This window comes from Bacillus rossius, chromosome 12 (assembly GCF_032445375.1).
Source record: "Bacillus rossius redtenbacheri isolate Brsri chromosome 12, Brsri_v3, whole genome shotgun sequence".
Taxonomy (NCBI): domain Eukaryota; kingdom Metazoa; phylum Arthropoda; class Insecta; order Phasmatodea; family Bacillidae; genus Bacillus; species Bacillus rossius.
This window is the reverse complement of record NC_086339.1, coordinates 25,646,957-25,671,550: the sequence shown is the minus strand read 5'-3', so window position 1 is coordinate 25,671,550 and position 24,594 is coordinate 25,646,957. Positions and strand designations below refer to the sequence as shown.

Here is a 24,594-nt window from a genome sequence, read left to right as displayed (position 1 = left end):
TGGAAAATGGAATGGAAGTTGACGAACAGAACTGTGACACAAAGATGGCGAACCCAAGGGTAGCAACATAAACTCGTATAGTCACTTTCGTAAACATTAGGGGACATAAAACGTAATGGTGTGCCAAATTAAACTTTATGATGGTGAATACGCCGGAATATATTTGGTAAACTAAAATAATCATTGTAAAAAGTAATCAAGTTTTGAAATACCTAAGAAAACTGACATTACAATGATTATAATACACAGTCTCCTTGCAATATGTAAACGGGCTTGAAAGCACAAAGGTAAATTGCGCCCTTGTTAATCTCAAGGGACGTGGTTTGAGTCTTGTCACTGGAAAAATATTTTTACTTTTTATAACAACATTATGATATAATAATAATAATGTTTAATCAGCTCAATAAGTTTGAGGTTTGTTTGTATTAATTATTTACAGACTGATTTTAGTCAATTAAAAAACATATACAAACATATACTTAGTGATATCATAATGGTTTTAAAATGTTTCAGGCTAATATTTTAGTAATGCAATACAAGTATAACTTTCAAGTATTAACTGCTTAATGAATTTTAGCAAAATTCCCTGTCAAAAAGTTTATTTGCAACATGAACATGAGAACACATGAATATGCACGTTACCCAGGTTAGACGATTACACATCACTCCCGAGTATGAAAGACTCGTTCACATATTTTATTTTGAGTATGTTGTCTAGCAGCTACAAGAAAAGACAGCTAGGCACAGCTCAAATATGAAGGAAGTTACCATAGATACGAACAGCATTCTAACAAAATAACACTCTAAACACGGAAGACAAAAACAAATAGGTGAAATTCTAAGATTGAAATTCATACACGAGATCAAAGTTACAACTTTCATGCATTCATTTCTAATTTTTTTAAATAACGTTTAATTATATCTAAAGATGCATGAGTCCGGATGTTTGTAACAATATTAATTCAATATACAAATGTCTCAAAGAATGAACACGTGTGCTGCATGTATAAACTCGAAAAAACCTTTACACAAATTTTCAGCATTCACAACAAATATTATAAGTAATTCTCTCGGCAAAAAATACAAAACAGTCAAACCTACAACTATGATATGTATTAAAAAAATACAACAATTTTTTTTATCAACATCTTAACATTCACTTAACTGTACAATTTAATGGACTTCTCCGTTTAATAAAATACTTACTACAAAATACTAGAATGTACAAACTACTTTCCGAAAAAACACAACTGGTCTATACTAGTGCACCGTTATAATGAATAACAAATTTATGCTGGGATTAAAATTTTTAATTCGGCTTTGTGTCTAGCTTGGGCAATTGATGATGGCACCAGAATTGTATTTACAATTACAGCAGTTACACCAGGGTCCTGTAAGTATTGATACACATGTAACCATGACAAAACAGCATGAAGTAAACATCGATCAATTAGCAGACAAAACGTGCTTTGGCTTCTTCAGTCTACGAAGCGTGCTCAAATAACACCTTTACTATTAAATTTAGCTATTAGGGTCATGCACGTATTTGGTAACAGTATCAATATTGCAGTGATCTAAAAATTTGACTTAAATCAGTATTCTAGTGCCCAAACCGAAGTTTGTTAAGTTAGTCTATACTAATATTATTAAGAAAGAATGTGACTTTTTATTTGTAAGAAGTAAATTCCAAAACCACTGGACTGATATTAAAATTTCTTTCACTGTTATAAAGCTACATCATTTCAGATGGACATAGGCAACGTTTTACTTAAAAAAAAATCGTGATTCCGTAAGATAAAGCAACCGCCAATTTGACTGCATTAATGACTTTGGCTTATTAAACCGTTACATATACAACAACATTGATCAGACGCCTTACTGATTTGTCAATCCTTAAACCTGCGGGTTTTTTTTTCTCTTTTCGAAACTAACTGTACCTTTTAGGTCATAATATGATTACACTACATTTTGTTAGCTTCCATAAGCTATGCTTAATTTAAAGAAATATTCTTTTTGTGTTTAATCCAGTCTTGCTGAAATTATCTTTAGCAGGTTATTGACACAATTTTTGGTTAAATAAATTTGAATTGAAGGCCAGATACAAGATATAATAGTTGGAACTTAACACTAATTTAGATATCAGAGTGATTCTTAAAAGAAAACTTGCTCTATTAAAAATCTTTACTTACCCCTGCAAAACCAAATATAATAGCAAGAATGGAATAATTAAACTAGTTAACAGTAAAATTATTCTTCTCTAACAATAAGACTTAAAACAACCAAATGTTTAGCAATTAATTCCAATTTTAAATGTTGAATGTCATATATACTCAGAAATAAAGCATGATATTGAATTGAATAAAAAAAACTTTTTTTTTAATATTCAAAATGTACAAGGAATATTTTATAAATCTGTAAACAATTATCATTAAGAAGTGATACTTAATAAAAAATTTCCATTTTCCTAAAATTTTCATGGAAATCCAATAAATTTTGTTTCAATTTCATTTTGATAAAGCACAGTAATATTCAAACAAAGCTTCGGCAATCTCATTCCTCATTAAAACACACAGGTATATACTGACTAATAAACACACACTGTCTGATATTTAAATCACAAAGTCCCTTTCCTTTAAAAAAATTCATTCTAACCAGGCAGTATAGTACTCATCGATAACACTATGAAACTAAAACCAGTGTGTAAAATAAAAAAATTCTTTCATTGTCAAAAAGACGGAATGTAGTCGGACATTGCAGTAAATTATGTTGCTACTTATACATTGCATCATAGTCACCAATCACAATACAATTTTTCTCATTGTAACCATCGTAGGGTGAATAGTTTAGTAAATCATCAGATGTTAGTTTACTTAAACATATGTTATGCTTAAATTTGCAATGATAACTTTATCTATATTATAATACACATGTACATGAACTTCAAATGTACTATTCAAATACCTCACATTTGTACATAATTTTTCTTCACATCACTAAAATTATGAAGTAAAAAAATATTACTGTTCAACAAAAGCTTGTACTAACATTACAAGCTAAATTGAAATTGCAATTAAATTGCTAAATTAATTTTTCTAAATAAAAAACTTATCACTTTACAACAAACCTTTGAACCACAAGAATTACAGTAGTTTAAAATTTATTTAACTAACAACTCTTCTTCAAAAAAAATTCAACTGAATCAATAACACAATAACACACTTGCTTACTGCAATCACATCTAGATCGTAATTATGTGAAAAATATTAAAATGGATACCACTGAACAAACACACGTGCTTTATTGAATTAGCTACCTCTTGTGTACGCATATCTCTTGTGTACGCACACAAAAATACACCTAAAACACACACAGAAATGAAAAACGGGAACCTGTCTAGCAGATTCATCAATAACAACTTTCTAACACATTTTCTGGTAACATTCTAACACATTTTAAGGTAACACACACACACCCTACACTCTGTATACACAAATCTCAGTCATGGTTAATACACAATCCTACAACTGTGTTGTACAGACAGCAGGATCCACAGCCAAAATTCTACACATAACCAAATCAAGTCCGGTGAACTCACCTTGACTTGCAACTTTTATGTACCTTTCTCCAGAACAAAGCTATTTTTCTGCACAACTTTATCAAGACAGACACTGCCATAATTCATAGACTTTAAAACTAGTAAGTACGTACATATTTACACTCATAACGCCCTCAACATAGTATCTGACCCATTTCAGCACTGACTTTAATTTTTGACGTTTAATTAAAATATCTGGCTTGTTACATGGTTTACCGAGCATTAGTTCTAAAAATGACCATTTTCTAATTTTTGAAGAGACTCATTATGATTATACAGTAAAAGCTCTTTAATACAGCCTGTTCGGGACCATCACCATGAATTGTCCAACATCAATTCACCAAAGAAAACAAGCTGTAAAAAGCTACTCCATGGAAAGAACAAATACATAGGGACAAGATTAAATGGTGAAATGTGATAAAACCAAAATAAAACTTTAAAAAACGTGTCAATACAACATGTAAAACCGAAATGTAAGTTAATACACTATAAAGTACCAGAATGAAACTAAAATCATGAAATTAATCAGCATTCATAACCAAAAATTAACTCTAATCACAAAGACATAATCTTTTGAATAGTTAATTCAATAAATGTAATTTTTTTTAGGAGGAAGTTTGTACCAAAAGGCAGGTACTAAAAAGATAAGAATTTTTTTTTTCCAATTCTTTTTGTGTCTTAGACTGAATTAGTAACTCACATTCAAATTATAAATTTTGTAAATTTACAAACACTCAAATACTTGCCAATTTATTTTTATTGTTTCGAATAGTTATGCTTACGAAAAAATATATTGTAAAAGTGAAATATATTTTATCAAAATCAGTAAGTGTCATACTGAACATTATGCTATATTACACATAAACAGAATTTATAAAAATTAAAAATAACATTGAAATCTCATGTGTTTATAAAACTAAATTAGCCTAAAATTTAAACCATATAATCTTGTCCCTACTAATACATAAGAGATTTATTGTTTAAAAAAGTCTTTGATGTCACTTTGCTTCCATGGTCAACAAACATAGTCGAATCCACCACAAAAAATATATATATATATATATGAACATGAGCTGCTCTGCCAGTGTAGGATTACAAAATGTGTGGGACCATGGAGTGCAGAATTAAAGAGAGCAGTCTACAATATGTATGAACAGGATGGCCACACAAATCTTAAATAAAATTTCCCTAACTTTCCCTGACAATAATTTCGATTTCCTTGACTATTTTTTTCTTTTAAAATAACTTACAATTTTTCTATAATTTTCTACACAAAATAAATAATACCCAGCGTCCACGGTTCACCATCCCAACAGCAAGCTTAATTTTCTCAACACTTTTTTTTTAAATTTCAAACAGAAACTTGCATTACACCATTTTACAGTGCGAATAAAAAGCATTTTTATGTCCTAGTCTGCCAACAGGTTATCTTGCAGTTTTGAATATAAAATATCAAATAACATAGTATTTCTAAAATAAAATTTTCCAGACTGTTCTCTTAACTATCTCTACAAAAAATTTCAAATTATTTTACTTTTTTTTCCCCTCTTCGTATTTTAACCATTTGAATTATTTCTGAAAGAAATGAAAAATTCTGCTTTCATCATTCCCATAGCTGGCCTAGTAATTTAAGTTCTTTCTTTTTATATCTAACAAATCTTTGTGTATGACTATGCACGAAAACACAACCTAAAAAAAACTCACAGTTAGGGTGATGCCAGACATTTCCCCCCAAAAACTTCTATCACTATGGAATTTTCATGACTTCTCCTGGATTTCTCTGACTTTCCCTGACCAATTCCACCTTCCCTGACTTTTGCCTGATTTATTTGACTTTCCAGAAACAGAAAGTGTATATATACCTTGAGTATAGTATAAATAGTTTTCATAAGCTAAGACAGAAAACTTTCCTTAAAATCTTAAGAAGTCATTTACACCTTCGTGTATTAAGAATGATTTATTAGATTATATTTATGTCTAATTTAAGTTCAATAAATTACATTATTTTGGATTCAATAAAAATGTTTTAACTATATCCCGTTAAAAATGCTGACCACTAGATTAGGAATAACAGGATAACAAGAGATTTCATTTATAGTATAATAATTTCCTGCCTACTACCAAAAAGATTGATCAAAATATTTATAAAATGATGTTTGGCACACATGACACTATATTTATAGACATTTAATTTTTTAAATAATGCTAAATATTAACATACATCCCCTCTCCTTCACTTAAAATAACAGTGGCCAAATAAATGCAAACAAATCTGCATGGTTTTTGTACTTGGATAGCATACAAGATATCTAAATAATACCAGTTATCTGAATAATACAACTTAATTGATTTTCTACGTCCTAAATGATTAAATGATAATATTTTTAAAGTACAGTTTGTACTTGTTAAGCACCCATCTGCATCTCAAGTTTGAAATGTTGCTATGTACTAAACAATAAACACAAAGTTATTGAAAGGAACAATCAAAGGTCATATCTTAATGTAAAGCAATTCTTTGAGGATAAATTGCTTACAAGAAAAGAAAAAAAAAATTCAAAAAAAGATATAGGTACATGATAAAGAAACCACACAAACCATAAAAAAAGTTTGCATAAAATAATTTTTTAAAGTGATTTAATATTAATTTTAAAACCACTTAAAGTAACAAAATATAAAGAAATAATGGAAAATTAAAATAATAAAAAATAATAAAATAAATAAGTACACTTTTGGATAAACTATTATTTCAGAAAATACACATAATTAAAAAAAATTACAATAATAAGTATGTGCATATACATATCAATTTAATTTCACTTACTTATCCGAGTCATTATCACAGTACCCACCCATTTATTGGGTTCGTTCCTAAAGCCTTCATTACTAAGAAGTCTGCATGTTTGTGACATGGACTCAAAACCAAGGAAGAACATACCATACATATTGTACCAAACAAAATGGCAAGATTTGTTAACTGCATAAAAAAGTATAAAAAAGGTGTTATAATTATGCAACTATTCCAAAAATTGTGCCAAACGTACGGCATAAAGAAATAAACTTGAAATACCACCCTTCATTGTATTTCTGTTTCCCTACTTTCTGTCAATGTTTTTTTTTTCTTCCTGTTCATGTGCATGTTGAACTGAGAATAGTATCTATGGGCAGAAGGCATTGATAAAAAAATCTTGACGAAATGATAAATCAGTTTATTTTCTCAAATGATGTAGATCTAAAAAAAAAAATAAATAAATAAAAAAAAAACTTTATTGGTATAAGGTTGAAATTGAAGTTACTGTCTGCAGAGAAAAAAAAGCCAGGAAAATATAAATTTCCATACATGAGAACACAAGAACATTAAATGGCTAATCTGAAATCTAGAAAACATAAACCTATCACTGATTTCAAGAACGCAAAAAATCTTGAGTAAAAATGTGGAGGAAATGTAAAATTGTACGTAAAAGCTCTTGAGAAACTTTTCAGAGAAATTCATGAACTAAAATAACCACTTCACAAAACTAAATGTCAACTCCATAAAAAAAAATGCTATACATACTTTCTTAAGTTTATGTGGAATGTAACTTCACTACTAATTAATAAAGCATTACTGCATCAAAGAAAATTTATGAGCACTAGCACAATCCTACATTTAATCTTTCAAGTAACGAAAAACTCCCAAATTTTCACCAGTTATCTGCTTTAACTAGTCTCCCTTGGTGTTTAAAATACAGCATTTTGAAACAGTGTTTTTTTTTTTACCATAAAAGAAACTATCTTCATTATGGAATATCATAACCTTAAAGCATGGAAAATAAAATGGGTATACAAGGGACCTGTGATTGGTTTTTCTTATACCGTATTTACTCGCATATAGGTCGCGGCAATTTTACCATATTTGATGGGGAAAAAATGAAGTGCGACCTATATGTCAAGAAAAAATTTTTTAAAATTTTTGAGGAATTTTTTTTGCAATATTTTGCTTTAAAATGCGAAGAAGTTTATATAGGTAAAGGCAAATTTATTTACAATGTACACATACAGCGAAACCCCTTATTTACGTAACCGTTATTTACGTTTTCCCGTTATTTGCACTATATTCTTCAGGTCCTGTTTAATTCCCATTTAGTCAAATACAATACTTTCACGCAAATTACGACTCAAAAATCGAATCCATCCCGCTATTTACGTCACGTAACAACCATAAACAACCAGAAAATACCGTGGGTACTTTAATAAGAGTAGATAAAATTAGCTAGTAGGCCTAAAAACACTGAAAACATCATGAAAAACGTAACATTTATAGTCGGCAATGAACATTTTAAATCGCAAAATATACATATTTTATAACATGAAAAGTTGCTTTTATTTCTAAACATGTAATAATTTAAGCCTAGGCGTGTAAAAGTCCGAGTAATTATAGCAGGAGACAATCTAAAATGCACTAGGGAAAAACGTAAACTCACGAATGTATAAACGTGGCCGATTGTTAAGTTCTGATACTGTATTTATGTCACAACTTAGCCGAAATACTGCTACGAGACAAACTTCACAAGATAAAATGAGCGGAATCTTGGTAACTGTTTTATACGTATTTTATAATTTCGGAAGTATTGTACAGTTGACGCATATTTTTTAAACTAACAATTTATTTCTGGGGATCATAATTAATTAATTATTGGTATCAAGACATCAAGACGGACGTAAACTTGAACACATCACGGCAGCGAGAAAACTGGTGCGTATACCAATAAACTGGTATTAGAACTGGACAAAACTGGTACACGGGAGGTGGAGCTTATATTTTTTTCCGCTAAGCTCGCATCTATTGGCTGGCTGCTGATGGGAGGTCACGAGTCTGGGTGGAGCGTTGAGTGAGTTATACTGCGCATGCGCAGCTCAGTGAACAAAAGAGCCAGCAGGCGCGCCGTAACAGCAGCTGATAGAGTACAATGACCTTTCTCCGTGCACTGCGCGGTAATGAATTACCGGTGCGACCTATATGGGGGGAATCTTAAATACCAAATTCAAGACCTCAAATTATGGGTGCGACCTATCTGCGATGGCGACATATATGCGAGTAAATACGGTATTTAATTAAATTATGCCTTTTATTTGACCGAGTGAAAAGACACCATTAAGTATATCAACATGAACTTTCCAAGACTGCTTTAAAAACACACACAACAGCATTAACGTTCCGTACTTGTAGAATACTGATACCTACATTGAAGTATCTGCTGTGTCAATGTTATAAACAGCAAAAACTATCATAGCAACTCTAAAAATAAAGATGTTACCTGATTTTATAAAACTTTTCATTGAATACTAGTATAATTACATTAGAAAGGTAAACTAATTGAAAGTTACTTTGTACTACCAAAATTTTCACTTAACAATGTTTACAAGCACTCTGTAAAGCCTAGAAAATAAATTACATTCGTAAAAAAATATGTACGAAAACCAAAAATTTACCTGTGGTAATGAGAAACTATCATAGGCTGAGAATATTGCACGGTAACAGTTCAATATTGTTAACATTGCAAGATGGTTATAAACTTTAATGTTACTGCCCACACACACAATTTTAATTATACAATACTGTATAATTAGTAGTAAGTATAGATGACCAGAATGTAATTAAGATTTTTATACACCCCTGGTTATAGAGCCATCTTAGAACAAATGATAACCACTTATTTAATATACATGCCCCAGGAATGAGCTCAAGATGCATTACAATGAATATTATGACAACAATCACAAACAGGAAATCTCACTCCCGCTAGCACACGCTACGTGAAAATACATACTACAAAAATGTCAGTTTTTTACGGTCTACTTAAAATTTAGGATACTTGCGCTTGAACAAGAGCACAGAGGCTCAGTCCGGGGGTGTTACCCTTGAACACAGTGTTAATACTTGACAGTCTTGCATTCCTGGCCTCTGTGTGTTGGAGGCCTAGAGGCAATGGACCGCTGAGAGCGACGTCTGCGAGGCATCCAACAAGTGTGTAGTCTCTTTGCTTGCCAGCGACGCGCTCCTTTAGCAACCCTGTCGTTTCAATGGCAAAGATGCACTCCACGCACTTACGGAATGTTATTTCCCTACCAGGAAATGATGGGAGGAAAACCCTGTTTTGTTTATTTTTTACTCTAAAATATAGACAGCTTGGAGACAAAACAAAAACAATATAGTACCAAGCAGGCAAAAACAATTTTTTAAATGCTTGTTATAATGAGATACAACCAAAAAAAAACTTGCCTCACATTGGTTTTAACAGTTTCAGAAGTTTTTTTTTTTGCACATAACAATACATAGCAGTTTATTACTAAAGATTTGACTTTGTTAAAATGTAGTACATAATTTTATGGCCTGCCTTAAGTTGAAAATGAGACTCTGTAAAAAATTATTTCACCTGTGAAATCATTGTGTGGTTAAAAAATTTAATTAATTTCAAAGAATGATTTAGACTATTAGTTATTTTAAATAGTCACACTATTACAGTCTACAAAAATCTATTAATACAAGGTCTACACTTTATCTAAGACAAATTTTCAATAATACATAACGAAGAAAATTCATTAGGTAAGTCACAAATGAAAATTAAATAATAACTACGATGATCACTTGGAATATATTCCTATTTCTCAACATAATCGCCACCAATATTTACGTACATATCATATCAGGCCATCGTTAAAATTAGTGCCTTAAATATCAGCTGCACAAAACTCTTTGGCGTCAGGACACGCCGCTAGTCCATCGTACAATCACCAAGCACCATTGTCATTTCGAAACTAAACGATGTATGCCTGTGAACGTTATTCAGGAAATAAGATGAATGAACATCTCAAGGTTGGATGATTCTTGGAAAGTACTTGCTCCTGGTTTAAGACGAATCATATCAATTTGTGACTTGCCTAATGACTTCCCCCTCGCGCGGAAACCTGTCCGGTTAACGGCAGCACGCATCGGCGTGCGGGCAGGGCTGCGGAGGGCCTCATATCCTGCGCAGCTCGGCCCGGGGGGTGGAGCCCCCCAGCAGCGGGGTGCAGGTGCAGTGCTCCCCGTGGCCGTCGCCCCGCCTGGGGTGGTGGCCCGGGGGTGGGTCGCCGGAGGACACCTCCTTCAGCTCCATCATGGACAGCACTGCCGCGGCGGAGCACTTGCTGTCGCCTTCCTCCTGCAGCTCCGCGTGGGCTGGGGAACACACCACGCACGGCGCTCCAGCCGGCTGCCGGCCATCGGGGGGTTTTCCGAGTTCAACACCGTTTAGAGACAAGGTTTCATGGATTCATTTTTAAAACCGGGGATTTCTGTGTCATGTGTTGTTTTCCCAATACTATCTTTATTCATGAAAATAGTGTCATTTTGATTGATTCCTGATGCACTCATAAGATAAACTAAAATAATTGGTAATGAACTACTAAGCATGTATGTAGAACACTACAATGCAGAAAAATAAAATTTAATTGGACAAATTTTGGTGCGTGTGCATGTGTGTGAGTGTACATGTGCAGCTGTCTGTGTGTGCATGTGTGAGAGTGTGCGTGTCCGCACACACACATTGACTAATGACTAAATGACTAAAATAAAAATGACTAAAATGACTAATTGACTATTGACTAAAAAGTGCTTCTACAATATCTATACTTCTATGGAAAATTTATTCTCATTTCTTTTTGTAGCTATACATGTTTAAGAATTTTACAACATTTATAAAAAATTGTAAATATTTGGGTTAAAATTTATGTAACTATACAAAATAACTTGTCAAAATAACATCACTTTATGCCATAATGTAAAAACACAAATGCATGTTTCTTGTTATTAATCACACTTTTGTCTCTATCAATTTAATTTTTAAATATCCAACTATAAAACGTGTTCAAATTCAAACACAAGTTCAAAATATAACATGGAAACTGCTAAACAAATAAACAAAATTAAATATTTTTCTAAATAAAGGCAAATGTCTTTCAGACATTTTTTAAGTTTTAATTTGAGTAAAATTATTTTTGGGATAATTTAATAATGGAAACTTTTTTGTCAGGAAATTAAAACCTACTATTATTCAGTAACTCAATGTTTGAGGATTAGGCTGTATGGAATAAGTGAACATTATACCAAAGCAATGTAAATAATATTTAAAACACAATTTCTCCTCGTGAATGTAAGTTTTCATTTTAATAAATAGGTAATACACAAATAACAAGAAACCTAAGCAATCAAAACCTAAATAATCTGAAGTTTTATAGTCTGCTGTTGAAAGAAGAGGAAGAGGTTGAATGATTTAAGGAAAAAAATTAGTAAAATAAGAAAAGAATTAACAGCATATAATGGATTAGATTAGGGATGGGATTTTCGAATCTTGGATTCGTCGAATATACTGAATCCTATGGATTCGAGGATTCGTAGGATCCGAGGTGGGATTCGAGGTGGGATTCGAGGTGGGATTCGAGGTGGGTTTTTAAGAGTTTTAGGTAGTAATTGATAATTGTAGTGCTGGGCGAAGTTTGAAAATTTCGAACCGAACCGAACCCTTACGTTCGGTTCGGTTCGAAACCTCTTAAAATATATTCGAAAAACCGAACGTTCGTTTAAAAAAAATTACTTTTTTCTAATTTTCTAACCCCCATTTGAGACCATTCACAAAACAGCTCAACAAAATTCTATTACTTGTAATATTCCATTACTTGTAATATTCCGACTTTTATCGCATAATCGTCGCCTCAACAGTTTCAAGCGCAGACAAAATAAAAAAAAATGATTAATCGTTGCATAACTCGCATAGCATTTTTTTCATATGGGCGCGCTTTGTTTTTTGATTACTTAGAGAATTTTGTATGCATTTGTCGTACTACGTAATATAAACTATCGTACAAATGCCAAAGGTATTGTATATTATACCTTTAACTATAGTGCGTATACGAGAAGTGTTGTAAAATCACCAAACATTGCGTACCCCATACGTTAAACTAATGCGCATGTACGAGAACTCTCCAACTCTCGTATTTCGGCAAAACTAACGTGATCAAGTTAACACAAGACAAATCCGGTAGGAAATGATTACATAAATTACGTATTTTAAATTACTGGGATGTATTTATTTTCTTTGGCCTTTTTGGTTATAACAGTCAGGTAACGAAAATATTAATTTAATCTTGTGTATTAAAAGTACTGGTCTAGTAAATTTTACAGTACGGTACTAAGTTGACTAGCGTAGTCGCGGCAGCCATCATTATTTCTCGTGTTTTATTTTTTCCGACGCAAATTGCTATAACCACACTAGAGATGCAAATATCGGAGGAAAATATTGAATATGAATATATCGATTACTTTTAAAACTATTCAAATATTCACAATGAATATTTTGGAGAAAATATCGATTTTACGATATATCGATGTTAATATTTTACGATACCTATTTTTTCTACTACAAAAATAAATGCACAAATATACTGTATTACTCAGTTTTATTCAGTTATTTACAAAAATAATAAATTCTTGTTCTTGATTGACTAAAGTAAGTATCGATGTTTTACATGAAGGCAACGTCAATTTGGACAGTGAAACTAACTTTCTCATATTCAGATGGTGCTATAATAAATGATTTTAGCATCATTTCTGATCGATGATATACTTCCACACTTTACTGGCACTCATGATGCACACACAATTCACATTACACTACACAGCACACCACAGCACAGCACTAGCAGGAGACGAGCACAGTATAGGCCAGCCCAGGGGCCAAGACCCAGGAGTGATGCATCGGGGCTTTAGGACAGAAACATACCATAAGAAATGGTTTCCCCTTGTGTTTCACATAAAGCGGTAGTTCCCACTTCCCAGAGAAGTTATATTCACAGGTAGAGTTTTTCCAGTTAGTGTTGCCAACTTTAAAAAACTAAAATTGAAAAAAAAAATACAAAAAAAAATATTCACATGAATATGAATACTCTTATAATATCGATTGAATATATCGTAGTTACAAAACTATTTACTTGCTTCGATAATATCGAGACAAAATATCGAATAGTTCGATATATTCGATATATATTTGCATCTCTAAACCACACTTTTTACGTTACGTTTGGGAGACGTTTACAATATTATTGTTCTTGAGGTGATTTGCGATGAGCAGGCTTACGTCGTTTAAGTTTTCCAAATGGAGAAAAGATAATGACGACCCAGATGACCCAGAACCACCCCAAAAAAAAGTCTAAAGTTTCTTCTAACGAGCAGCATTCTTCCAAGAAAACAGCAACTGCAGTCAGCGGGTTTTGTAATGTAGATAGGTAACTTAATTCACATTCGCCTTTTTTTTTATGTCCTATTAAAAATGTTAGGTTATGTCTACCACAAAAATATGTAGATAGGTAACTTAATTCACATTCGTCTTTTTTTTGTGTCCTATTAAAAAGTTTTACTTATTTAAAATGTTAGGTTATGTCTACCACAAAAATATGTTATGTGGCCTTATGCTGAATGTTCGTCATCTTTATAATATTTTTTTTTTAAATGAAGGTTAGTTACACTTAAAAAGGAATATAGTCTTTTGAAATTTAGATGTAACTTATTCACGAATTAAAAGTTGGTATATATATAAGCTAAGCTATATAATGTTTTAATTTTACATATGGCTGGAGAACCTTTCTTTCTCACCATTAAGTTAAAGACCAAAATGCTGGTCATCGGTTCATTTTAATTCAAAACAATTATTTCTGTATGAGGTTCGGTTCGGCTCCGTTCGAAACCAGAGAACTGAGGTTCGTCCAGCTCTAGAAAATTGTATACCTAAACTATATTATAAAGGTAACGGAAATGGCACAAACATAAGATAAACTACGCTGCATTTTGTCAATTAGCATAACTACTCTATCATTTCCGACCTTCAATAATATAACATTGCAGAAAAAAACGTAACTTTTTTTTAATGGTGTCTGTTATACAAACGTATTTTATTGAAAACATAGGAAGGATTAATTTAACAGAAAATTAGACAGATGCAAACTTACGTGTGTAGTTTTTGAGGTTATTTGTCTCTATTTTATATCAGGTGTATACACTATGCACTTATTTTATAATTTTATAAATACACATGTGATTTTTTTAATACATAGGCCTATGTAATTTTTTAAAATAAATGTGTGATTTTTTTAATAACATGTGGTGAAGTTTAGTGTGGGTCTGGGATTCGAGATTCGATGACAAACACTGAGGATTCGAACAAGAATTCGGATTCGACCAAAATGTGGATTCGTCCCATCCCTAGATTAGATCACAGTAATAAACAGCAGAAGTTTTAAGAGGATGACAGAAGTTCATCTGAAGGTGGGTCTTGTGACAACTCTAAGGTAGAACAGCCATACTAGTAACTGTCTGAAGTGTCTAAGAGAAAGGAAAAATTACAAAGCGAGAGCTACAGACTGTTTGAGCTTGTCAAGGCCATTACGTTTATGTCCTAAATATGGCCAGGTACATAATGTTCAAAAAGAGACCTGAGACAGCTCTTTTAGTCTGCTGTTGGCAGATTATCCTTATATGGGTATATCTACTCGGCTCTAGTTTTGGTGAGGTCTTCATGACATTCCCTCATTAAAAGGGAAATTAAAAAATTCTGGCAATAGAAAAAAACTCCTTAATTATGTAACAAAATGTTACGTAAAAAAATAGATTAAATTATGATATTAATCACCTTGCAGGATCAACTCAAGTTCCTCTTGCCCGCAAATGTGTACAAAGTCTTCCAAACTTGCACCTTTGAACACAGAAATCACACTGTCGTGTGGGTTGTAGAAGTAGATGGCTTGCTTGCGCTTGTGGAAATCATCAATAAGTGCTGCGATACCCTGCATTAAAAAAAATCTTCAAATACTACTTGTCTTCACTGATATATCAGTTGTTTTTTTTAAATGGAATAATGTAAATTATTGACATATGAAGCAGTTGATAGGCCTGTGCAAAGCTCCAACTAAGCGAATCAATCAAAGCATACTTCGCAAGGAAGTTTGCCATTTGTTTTATTTGAAGCTTCAGTTTTAATGCAAAGATTCGCATCTGATGTGAAGCTTCGCATTTGTTGCAAAGCGTTAAAACATTGGAAGCCTAACATTCACTCAAAAAAATACTTTTTTTTCTGTGTTGTATATACTTATTTTGCCTGACTAAAGATGGTTACTTAAAAAATCAAGAGGTGGCACTCTGCTTTTATGAATGCTCAATATTAATATTATGCATGCTTATTTCATAAATTTAATTGAATGATGGTATATGTATAGGGCCCAATTGGTTAATCATCTAATAGGTTCAAACATTACAAATGTTCACCTATTATTATTTTTACATCAATCCTATATTTTATAAAATAACTGTAATACAGCTTCACCTAGAACCATATTCACAATTCAATACTTCACGATTATTTTGAACATTCGATTTGATCTTCGCTTTGCATCAAAAAACTAGTATTTGCACAAGCCTAGCAGTAGAATTATAAGAACAAGACAAAAAATACACACAATGTTTTGACTGTTCTTAATTTAAAACTATTTATTTCATTTTTCATATTTTTTTTAAATGCTCCATTTACCTACTACAATAATTTCATCGAGCTCACAATATTTTATACAACGAAACAGCACATCTGTCAATAAATACTGTTTTCCTTTAAACTGATTCTACCAAAGATAAACACACATCACTAACACTCATCAATTGTTTTAACACCACAACACAATCAACCATATTACAGTAGAGCCCCACTAAACCGGACAAGATGGGACTGGACCCTGTCCAGAACACAGAAAGTCCAGATTAAATGTACGTTGCCTTAAAATGTACGTAAAGCAAATTTTAGTTGGGTAAAATGATATTTTAAAAAAAAAACCTAATATTTTTTTTTTATTAATACAAGTTACCCTTTTTCATATTACTGTATACGTAGACCTAAATTTTTAACCTAACGAACACATTTTCCTTAGGATCGACCGAATGTCCGGATGAGTGGTGTTAGGATTAGCGGGACTCTACTGTATATGTCATTAATAAATATGACTTAACAATGCAGTCACAACATCATGTAACTCCTCAGTATTTCAGAGAGCAACACGAGATACCTTGGCCGCGGTGAAGTCCGCTCCCAGGATGAAGCGGCAGTCCACGATGACGGGCAGCTGGCTGCCGCCGTCCTTCACCCCCACCCGCCCCACGCTGGTGCGAATGAAGTCCACCGCGGGGAAGTACAGGTTGTTGCCCGGGGTGACCATGATGTAGTCTCTACCCGAGCACGTCTGGTGAGAGAACCAATGCACAAATGACTGACACCGGCCTCGTGTTGGTAATGTCCGCATGAATGCCCCATTAAAAAAAAAACCTATAAATTGGTAAAGCTAACTCGCTAAACTTTTGCATGGTCTAAACAAGGCATGTCAGACTCCATTTGGCCGTGAGCAAATTTATTTTGTGTAAGTACTGCCTACGTTAAGTGCAGGGGCGCAACAACTAAATTTCCAAAGGGGGGGCAATATACCTTTTTATAAAGAATCATCGATCCCCCCTTTTGAAGCGGGGGGTCCGGGGGTCCTCCCCCGGAAAAATTTGTATTCCAAGGTGGAAAATGGTGTTTTTTAAGCAGTTTTACTATCTAAAAATTGTTTCTTTGCCCCCGTTTGCCCCCACTTCAAGGTTTCAGAGGGGGGGCAAAATACCCTTGCCCCCCCCCCCCCCCCCCCCTGTTGTTGCGCCCCTGGTTAAGTGTGCCAACACCATCTGCAGGCAGCAGGATTAGTAGTTTGTTTAGCCAAAAAACCTATTACCCACATATTACAGTAAAATTGTTTCTTGCTTGTACTCTTCACTTAGCCTGCTCAAATACAGAAAAACCCTCTTAAAGAAATCCCAAAAAAAAAAATGTCCTATATAAATTGTTTGAAAGCTTAAACCTTGGCCTATTAATACTATATATAATTTTAACCTTTTATTAAGTTTTTCCTGTTACTAAGCCTAAATTTTTAAATACCTTGAGAATTTTTCCTAACAGGAATTTCCTGTAATAAATTAAGATGATTGTACGGTCACTAAGAAGCATAAAACCTTGTGCATAAATTCTATCCTCAATAACAATAACAACAACCAACACCAACAACAATAAAACAAACAAAAAAAAAAACAGTAAGTGAAAGCTCAAAATGAACCTAAATTTTTCAAACATAATACTATTCTTATATTAAAATTCCTGATTTAGAAGCATTTAATACTTAGGATCTGAACATCAAACTGCTTATATAAAAAAAAAATTGTAATTGTAGTGTAGTGTAAAAACAGTAGGAAAACAATATGGAAATAAAAAAACAATTTACTAAAATAAAATTTTTTGAAAAAAATAAAAAAATAAAAAATACTAGATTACATAAACAATTAAACCCAATTTATTTTTATCGTTGAGTTCACTCTTATGCAATAAATACACAAACACAGGTAGTATCACATCTCAAGAATAAAAAGATAGCATTTCTGAAGCTGGATTTACAGTTATGATAGTTGGTAATGCTCAAAAGTAACAGTAAGCAATTCAAAAGTCACAGATAAGATTGTGAGAGGCTACGTTCACAATGTCTTAGTTTTCAAAACTGGTTAAGCTGTTTACAAGGCTTGCTTGATTATAAAACTACGTCACGAAGTAACCATCCTACTTAGCTTCAGCTTATTATAAATCCAAGACTTATCACAATCTAAGAGATAGCTTACCTTTCAAGACAATGGTTACAAGTTTATGTTACCAGGCAAAATATGAATATATAGATTACTATTTCCCTCATACTACTTAAGAGGATGCAGAGAGTGGATTTTAAGGTGAAAACATATTCAGAATATGATTACTAGAGAAAGATAAAAATAATAATTATGATTCAAAATAAGACTTTCAGTAAATGACGAAATAAATTTAATATTTAGGTACTATGATCATCTTAAATAATGTTATTTAATATTTATGCAAAATCATGAAAATGTGTTTGATCAAACAATAATAAAAATGTTTTTTTCTCAACAGACGATTCCGGCACGATATTCTCCAGTACAGTATATATAACTTAATATGTAAATACACACAATTGTTGTCATGTCTACAATTAATAATTGGGTTAAAGTGTCCTATTAAAATATTGTGTTATATTCCTGGAAACAATAATTTTGAAGAAAATAATTTTACTAACTTGCTATAAGATTCCTAGGCTTCAAAACATAAATAACTATTAATATTATCATCTTTATGATGCCCACATAAAAAGTGTTCACGAGTCAGAAAGCACCAATCGTGACGTCCAACAGCTAATTTGAGGAGTGAATAACATTAATAGTAGATAAGTGTGGGGCAGTGACGCAAGTGAGATGTGGAGCGGATGAATGAACGGATTCGGATTTAATGTATCATCAACATCAAGATCCAGAAGGAAGAAGAGTGGAATGGTGAGATGGAGCAGCAATGGAATGTGTTAGTGGGGAACAGGAGAAACATAAAAATAAAGCATGCGCGTGGACTTACCGCACGACAGAAGTGAAACTTCTCGCTTATTAGGTACATATAGCATAAATTATTTACATTTTCAATCACACTATTCACATAAAAATGAATAATATTTAGAAATTTAATTACACAAATGAATAACTCTTTTTCAAACAAATTAATAATTTGTAGAATCTTTAAATTAAATAAAAGAAATGTGGTAGCGTCAATCCTTAGTCGTTATGAAAACTGAGGAGTAGACAAACACAAGCAGCGTTACGAGAATTCTGTAGTATCACTGCTGCGTCAAATCTTCCTTTCCCCTTCCGGCCATTACAAATATCATATATGTAGTATGCTATGCTATGTACACATCCCCCCCCCCCTTTTTTTTTTGCCTTTTTCCCATTCAACATTTAATATAGAACAATTTTTGTTAATTATTCATTACCAATACACACACAAAATAGGATTAATTAACAAAAAATTGAAATGAAAAAGATGTAACATTAATGAAACCAAGAAGAGTTATTGAGAAAACTGGGGAATTTTTTTTTTCCCCACTATAGGTAGTATGTGCAAATGTACTTTTCAAATCTAACATATAAGCTGTGATTATGATTAAAAATGATTAGAAAAAACTAAATTTTTATGTATGTATGTATGCAACCAACATATGTGACCAACCAAAATTTCCAAACTTAAAATTTTCCTCATGTAAGAAAATGCATTACCAGTTGTTTTTTCCTTGCATTTTACACCAATCTATTATGGTCTATTATGGTGTGTGTGTGTGTGTGTGTGTACACACACACAAATTTGTTTTCAGAAAAAAAAAAGTTAACAATGAGTTTAAATTTGATCTGAAAATTACTCAAATTTCATAAATAATTTTATATCTGATTTGAATAATTAAAAAAACTTAACTCGCAGAAGCCTAATGTTAATGTTACTTTTTTCAATATTGTGAATCCGCCTACGGTGACATGGACAACCGGAAATGACACCACAGCAGTGACGTGTACCTTCTTCCTCTCGACGTTGATGGTGGGGCGCGCCGAGGGGTACAGGAGGAATATCATGTTGATGGCCACCCCAACCAGGATCCCATACTCCACTCCAATCAGCAGGCACAGCACGAAGGTGGCGAACGTCGGGATCAGGTCCTTGCCTGCAATCCGTTATCACCGGTTATCATTCAAGCGATGCATAAGGGACAAGTTTACATGGCGAATTGTGATAAAAGTGAAATAACATTGAAAAGCACGTCAATATACCAGATAACACCGAAACACAAGTTAATTCACCATAAAGCACCAAAATGCAACTAAAATCACGAAATTAATCAGCATACACCGTAACCAAAATTCAACTCAAACAAAAAAACCTAACCTTTTAATACAGTAAATTCAATGAATGTAATTAAATTTGCAGGAAATTTGTACCAAAATGTATGTACAAAAAAAAAGACTGGGAAAATGTTTTCTTTTTTTTAAACATGCAACTGTTCTTAGTTAACTCAGTTTTACACTATGATGGTACATTTTCCAAACATAAAAATATTTGATGTTTTATATTTATTGTTCTGAATAATTAAACATGCATATTAAAAATTATTATATTGTAAAAGTGAAATATATATTAGCTAAAATCATTTAAGTGCCATATTATTTGTTTACTACTAAGCTATATTTATGAATAAACAGAAATCATAAAAATTAAAAAAAAAATCATCAAAATCTCCTGTTCTTAAAAACAATATTAGCCTAAAAATTAAAACCATATAATATTGTCCCTAATACTGACTCTACACTTGTGCATTTAAGCCAAGACAGGGTATTGGTTCCAACTCAAGACCTGGGCCACAAAAGGTCGATGCATTAGAGATTATGGCCACTGAGGACTCTCATCTACTGTAATACTGAGCTGGAGCATTCACAGAGTCACAAGGGAAGGGGGGGGGGGGAGGGGAGAAGATGATGGGAATAATATATCCCCCCCCTTTCCTAAAATCTTAAAAAAAAAAAATCAATCCCTCCCCCCTCCCCCAAAAAAATTAAATTTTTCATACTCTCCAACTACTGAAGCTGGTCATAAAAATGTTAAGCTCCAGTGCTTCCATGGAGAACTGGACCGTGTCACAGAGGGGTATATAAACCCTGCCGCTGAGCTGTGAAAGGAGAGAACAACTGTGACCAGCACCTCGGTGCTGTGGTAGCAGAGCGTGGTTAGGTGCAAAAACAGATTCACCAATCCCTCACTTAGCATGTCTTCAAAATGAGAGAAAATATTTAGCATGATGTTAGTTTCACTGCCCCAGTATTGAATAGCAAGTCTTTAAATTTCAGTTACCATGAAATTGCCACAGGCAAAAAAAAAAGTCAGGCATGATGCGATGCCACGAAGTCTGCTTCAACTTGGTAAACAACAGACGTACCGTGACATTCAGTTAGCTATACGTGGGAGGAAGTGATGCGCACGCAGGTGACTACGCAATCGGCTGTTGTACGCACATCATCTATGGCAGGTTCCGTTGCAGCTATTGGGTGTAAAGGACAAAATGTTTTTACGTCCGTGCACATGCCACCAGTCTGTACTGTTGTCACATGGCCACAGACCAGGACAGATGAACTTCATTCTAGCCAGTGGCAGGGAACTCGAAAACGTAATTCAACATGTTCAAGTATTTGAGACAAAACTAGAAGTATTATGGCATGCAGAATGTCATGAAGGCCACAGTTATGTTGGTCGTACTTTAGTTTTATGAACGTTAACAGTGCACACAATCACATTTATCATAAATAAGGACTCTATTAAATGTTTGCATAAGTTTGAGTTTGATGCTGTTAGTTGTACTAGCGAGAATATATTTAACATTAGATACCGGAACAGAAATGAATATGTAGATGATTCACATGTAAACGATTGTTAAATAAATGGTGTAATGAAAAAAATCACGGCCTTAAAGGATTGGTGTGAACCAAGCGGTGATACGTGAATAAGCACTTAAATTTTGAAGTACTTAACCACCTATCTCTCGTTACGCGGTGTCATATTTGTCATACAAAGGATTCAATGGTGGGCTTATAAAAAAAATGGTATGACGTATTTATCGTTATATAACGTGAAGAATATTTCCCTACACATTTTGGAACACATTAAATAAATAACCATGCTATTTATAAATACTTATGCTTTAGTACACGCGATTTTGAATAACACAAACATTTTTAGTAACGCATTAGTCGTTCTTAGTGAAGGATTGGTGTACATTACCGGATAAGCATATGGCAGGCAAGAGAAACAAACTCATGTTCTCAACTTACGGTTAGACCTCCACATAGGCTTCACAACCTCGTACTCTATCATGAAGATGACAGCACAGATGATGACTGCCGCCAGAGATGCTTTGGGGATGAAGTAGAAGTATGGGGTGAGAACACTGAGGGCCAGAATGATCAGCAGACCTGCCACAGAGGAATCACAGTTTTACAATACAACAGATGTCACGCTTTGATACAATCTACATAGCTTAAAAAAACACACACAGTTTTGGTACCTAATAATGAAAGAACTTTATACTGAACCAGGTGCGGATCCAGGATTGACATGTGGTGGGGATGAGGAGGGGGGGGGGGGGGGGGGGCACCAGTAGACTGGACCTAGTTTATTACCTACTTCAGAAATCATATTATCCAGTGCCCCCTCCCCCTAAATGTAAAACATTAAAACATATAAAATTACATACTTTAAAGGGAGATACTTTGCAATAAAGTTTCATTGTATGGGTATGTAAATGTTTCATCATTACGAGAGCTATTTCTTAAATAATGTACATTAATTTGTAGATGTTAAATTGGTATAAACTTTTAGTTAATTTTTTATTTTATAAGCTAACGATTTTATTATTTTGTGTTTTGAAAATATGAAACTGTGCTCACGAAAGTTAATGATTCATTTAATAAATTAGGGCAATGCTAATTTATTATAATTTCACATTTTATTAAACTCCTGGCAGCACGAGATGCAAACAAGTGACAATTGTAGCATCCCATTTATTATTGCCAAACCAATTTCCTGACACAACTTGCACTTCAGAAGTATTTATAAAAAAAAAATGAAAATAAAATAATACTAATCAAACATACATAATAAATTAAACTAAAGAAATAATTCAAGTTAGCAAAAGATACTTGGAAATTAAATTTTAGTGGCTTCCAGCATCGTAACTGTTTAATTTGGGACTTTTCTGACTTTCATTACCAATCCTTCAGTTGTGTCGCTGACCGATCTGCAGACACACTGACAATTCTTGAGGAGCGCACTCACCAGTGTAGAGGCCTCCAAAAGGTGTCTTGACCCCGCTGGCATGGTTGACAGCACTGCGGGAGAATGAGCCGGTGATGGGCATGGACGAAACAAACGAGCCCAGAATGTTGCACAGGCCCAGCGTCAGAAGCTCCTGCGTAGCGTCAACTGAATCCCCGCTCGCTGGAGCACACATACAAAGTCAATATTAAAAACCATTAGATACTAACTGTGTGATACTGTACCCACAGAGTGCAAAAGAATGAGGAACTTTACTTACTTTAGGCTTCTACCACACAGCTATTATTCATAAATCCCTGGTACAATTAGGAACTCTTTTTACAATAAGTTCCTAGGTGTCCTTTCCACTAAACATTATAAATGTAATCATGATATTTTTCCTAGAGAGACAGTATCAATTTAAACAAACCTGTAATTCATCTAGAAAGTGTACAGGCAACCATTGTGTCTCCTAAATTAATTAATGTTTATTTTGAAATATGGTTTGGATTCTTAATGAAACATTTTTCATGCAAGTATTATCTGATATAAAGCAGTCATAAGTGTGCATTTATTTATCTTGCGTCAATATTATTAACAATTTCAGTGGAACTTAACGAAGGAGTTATGAGGAGCATACTGTTAAAATAAAAACTAACTCTCAAGTAACAGTTTTTTTTCCTCTCTCCTGTCAAATTAGTCTTCAGGGAAATTAGAAGTTACTAATTGACACAAAGCATATACAGAAACTGTAATTGTTAATTACATATATTTTAACATGCACACCTAAGATTCAAACTGTACTGGTTCAATAAATGCAAAATACACAGGTCTGCAAAAGAAAATTTTTCAGCTGCATGGGATATTTTTGCTGAATTACATGTTTTAGAGGTTGCAGATTCTAAAAATGACTTCTATAACATTTCATCATGTAAAATAAAAAGAAATGTTTGATAAAAACCCTTATTTATTACAATGAACTAAGCATATTATATTTTCTTACAATTAATCAAAATATTGTTTCTGATATTTATACAAAATTTTAGGTCTACTCTTTTATCTTGCAAAACTTTTTCTCCTTCTCTTAGATGCTTCTCCAAACTCATTTCAGATTTCTTTTTCTGGTTTTTCAATTGAGCATCCAACAGAATACTGACATCCCCCCTTCTTTGGTAACATCTCTTG

The 24,594-nt window shown here is 33.1% G+C and overlaps 1 protein-coding gene across 4 annotated transcripts in view; it reads right to left on the bottom strand.

Annotated features, from left to right (window-relative positions):
- Positions 1–582: 582 nt before the first annotated feature.
- Positions 583–24,594, bottom strand: part of LOC134537747 (sodium-independent sulfate anion transporter-like) — a 46,372-nt gene continuing 22,360 nt past the window's right edge. For all 4 annotated transcript variants that reach the window (XM_063378514.1, XM_063378515.1, XM_063378517.1 and 1 more), the window contains 6 exons: positions 23,431–23,592; positions 22,428–22,568; positions 20,127–20,272; positions 16,715–16,888; positions 15,295–15,448; positions 583–10,793 (listed from right to left, as the gene is read on the bottom strand). In XM_063378514.1, the coding sequence (XP_063234584.1) occupies positions 10,594–10,793; positions 15,295–15,448; positions 16,715–16,888; positions 20,127–20,272; positions 22,428–22,568; positions 23,431–23,592 (977 nt within the window). In that variant the 3' untranslated portion in view covers positions 583–10,593. The remainder of the gene's footprint in view (positions 10,794–15,294; positions 15,449–16,714; positions 16,889–20,126; positions 20,273–22,427; positions 22,569–23,430; positions 23,593–24,594) is intronic.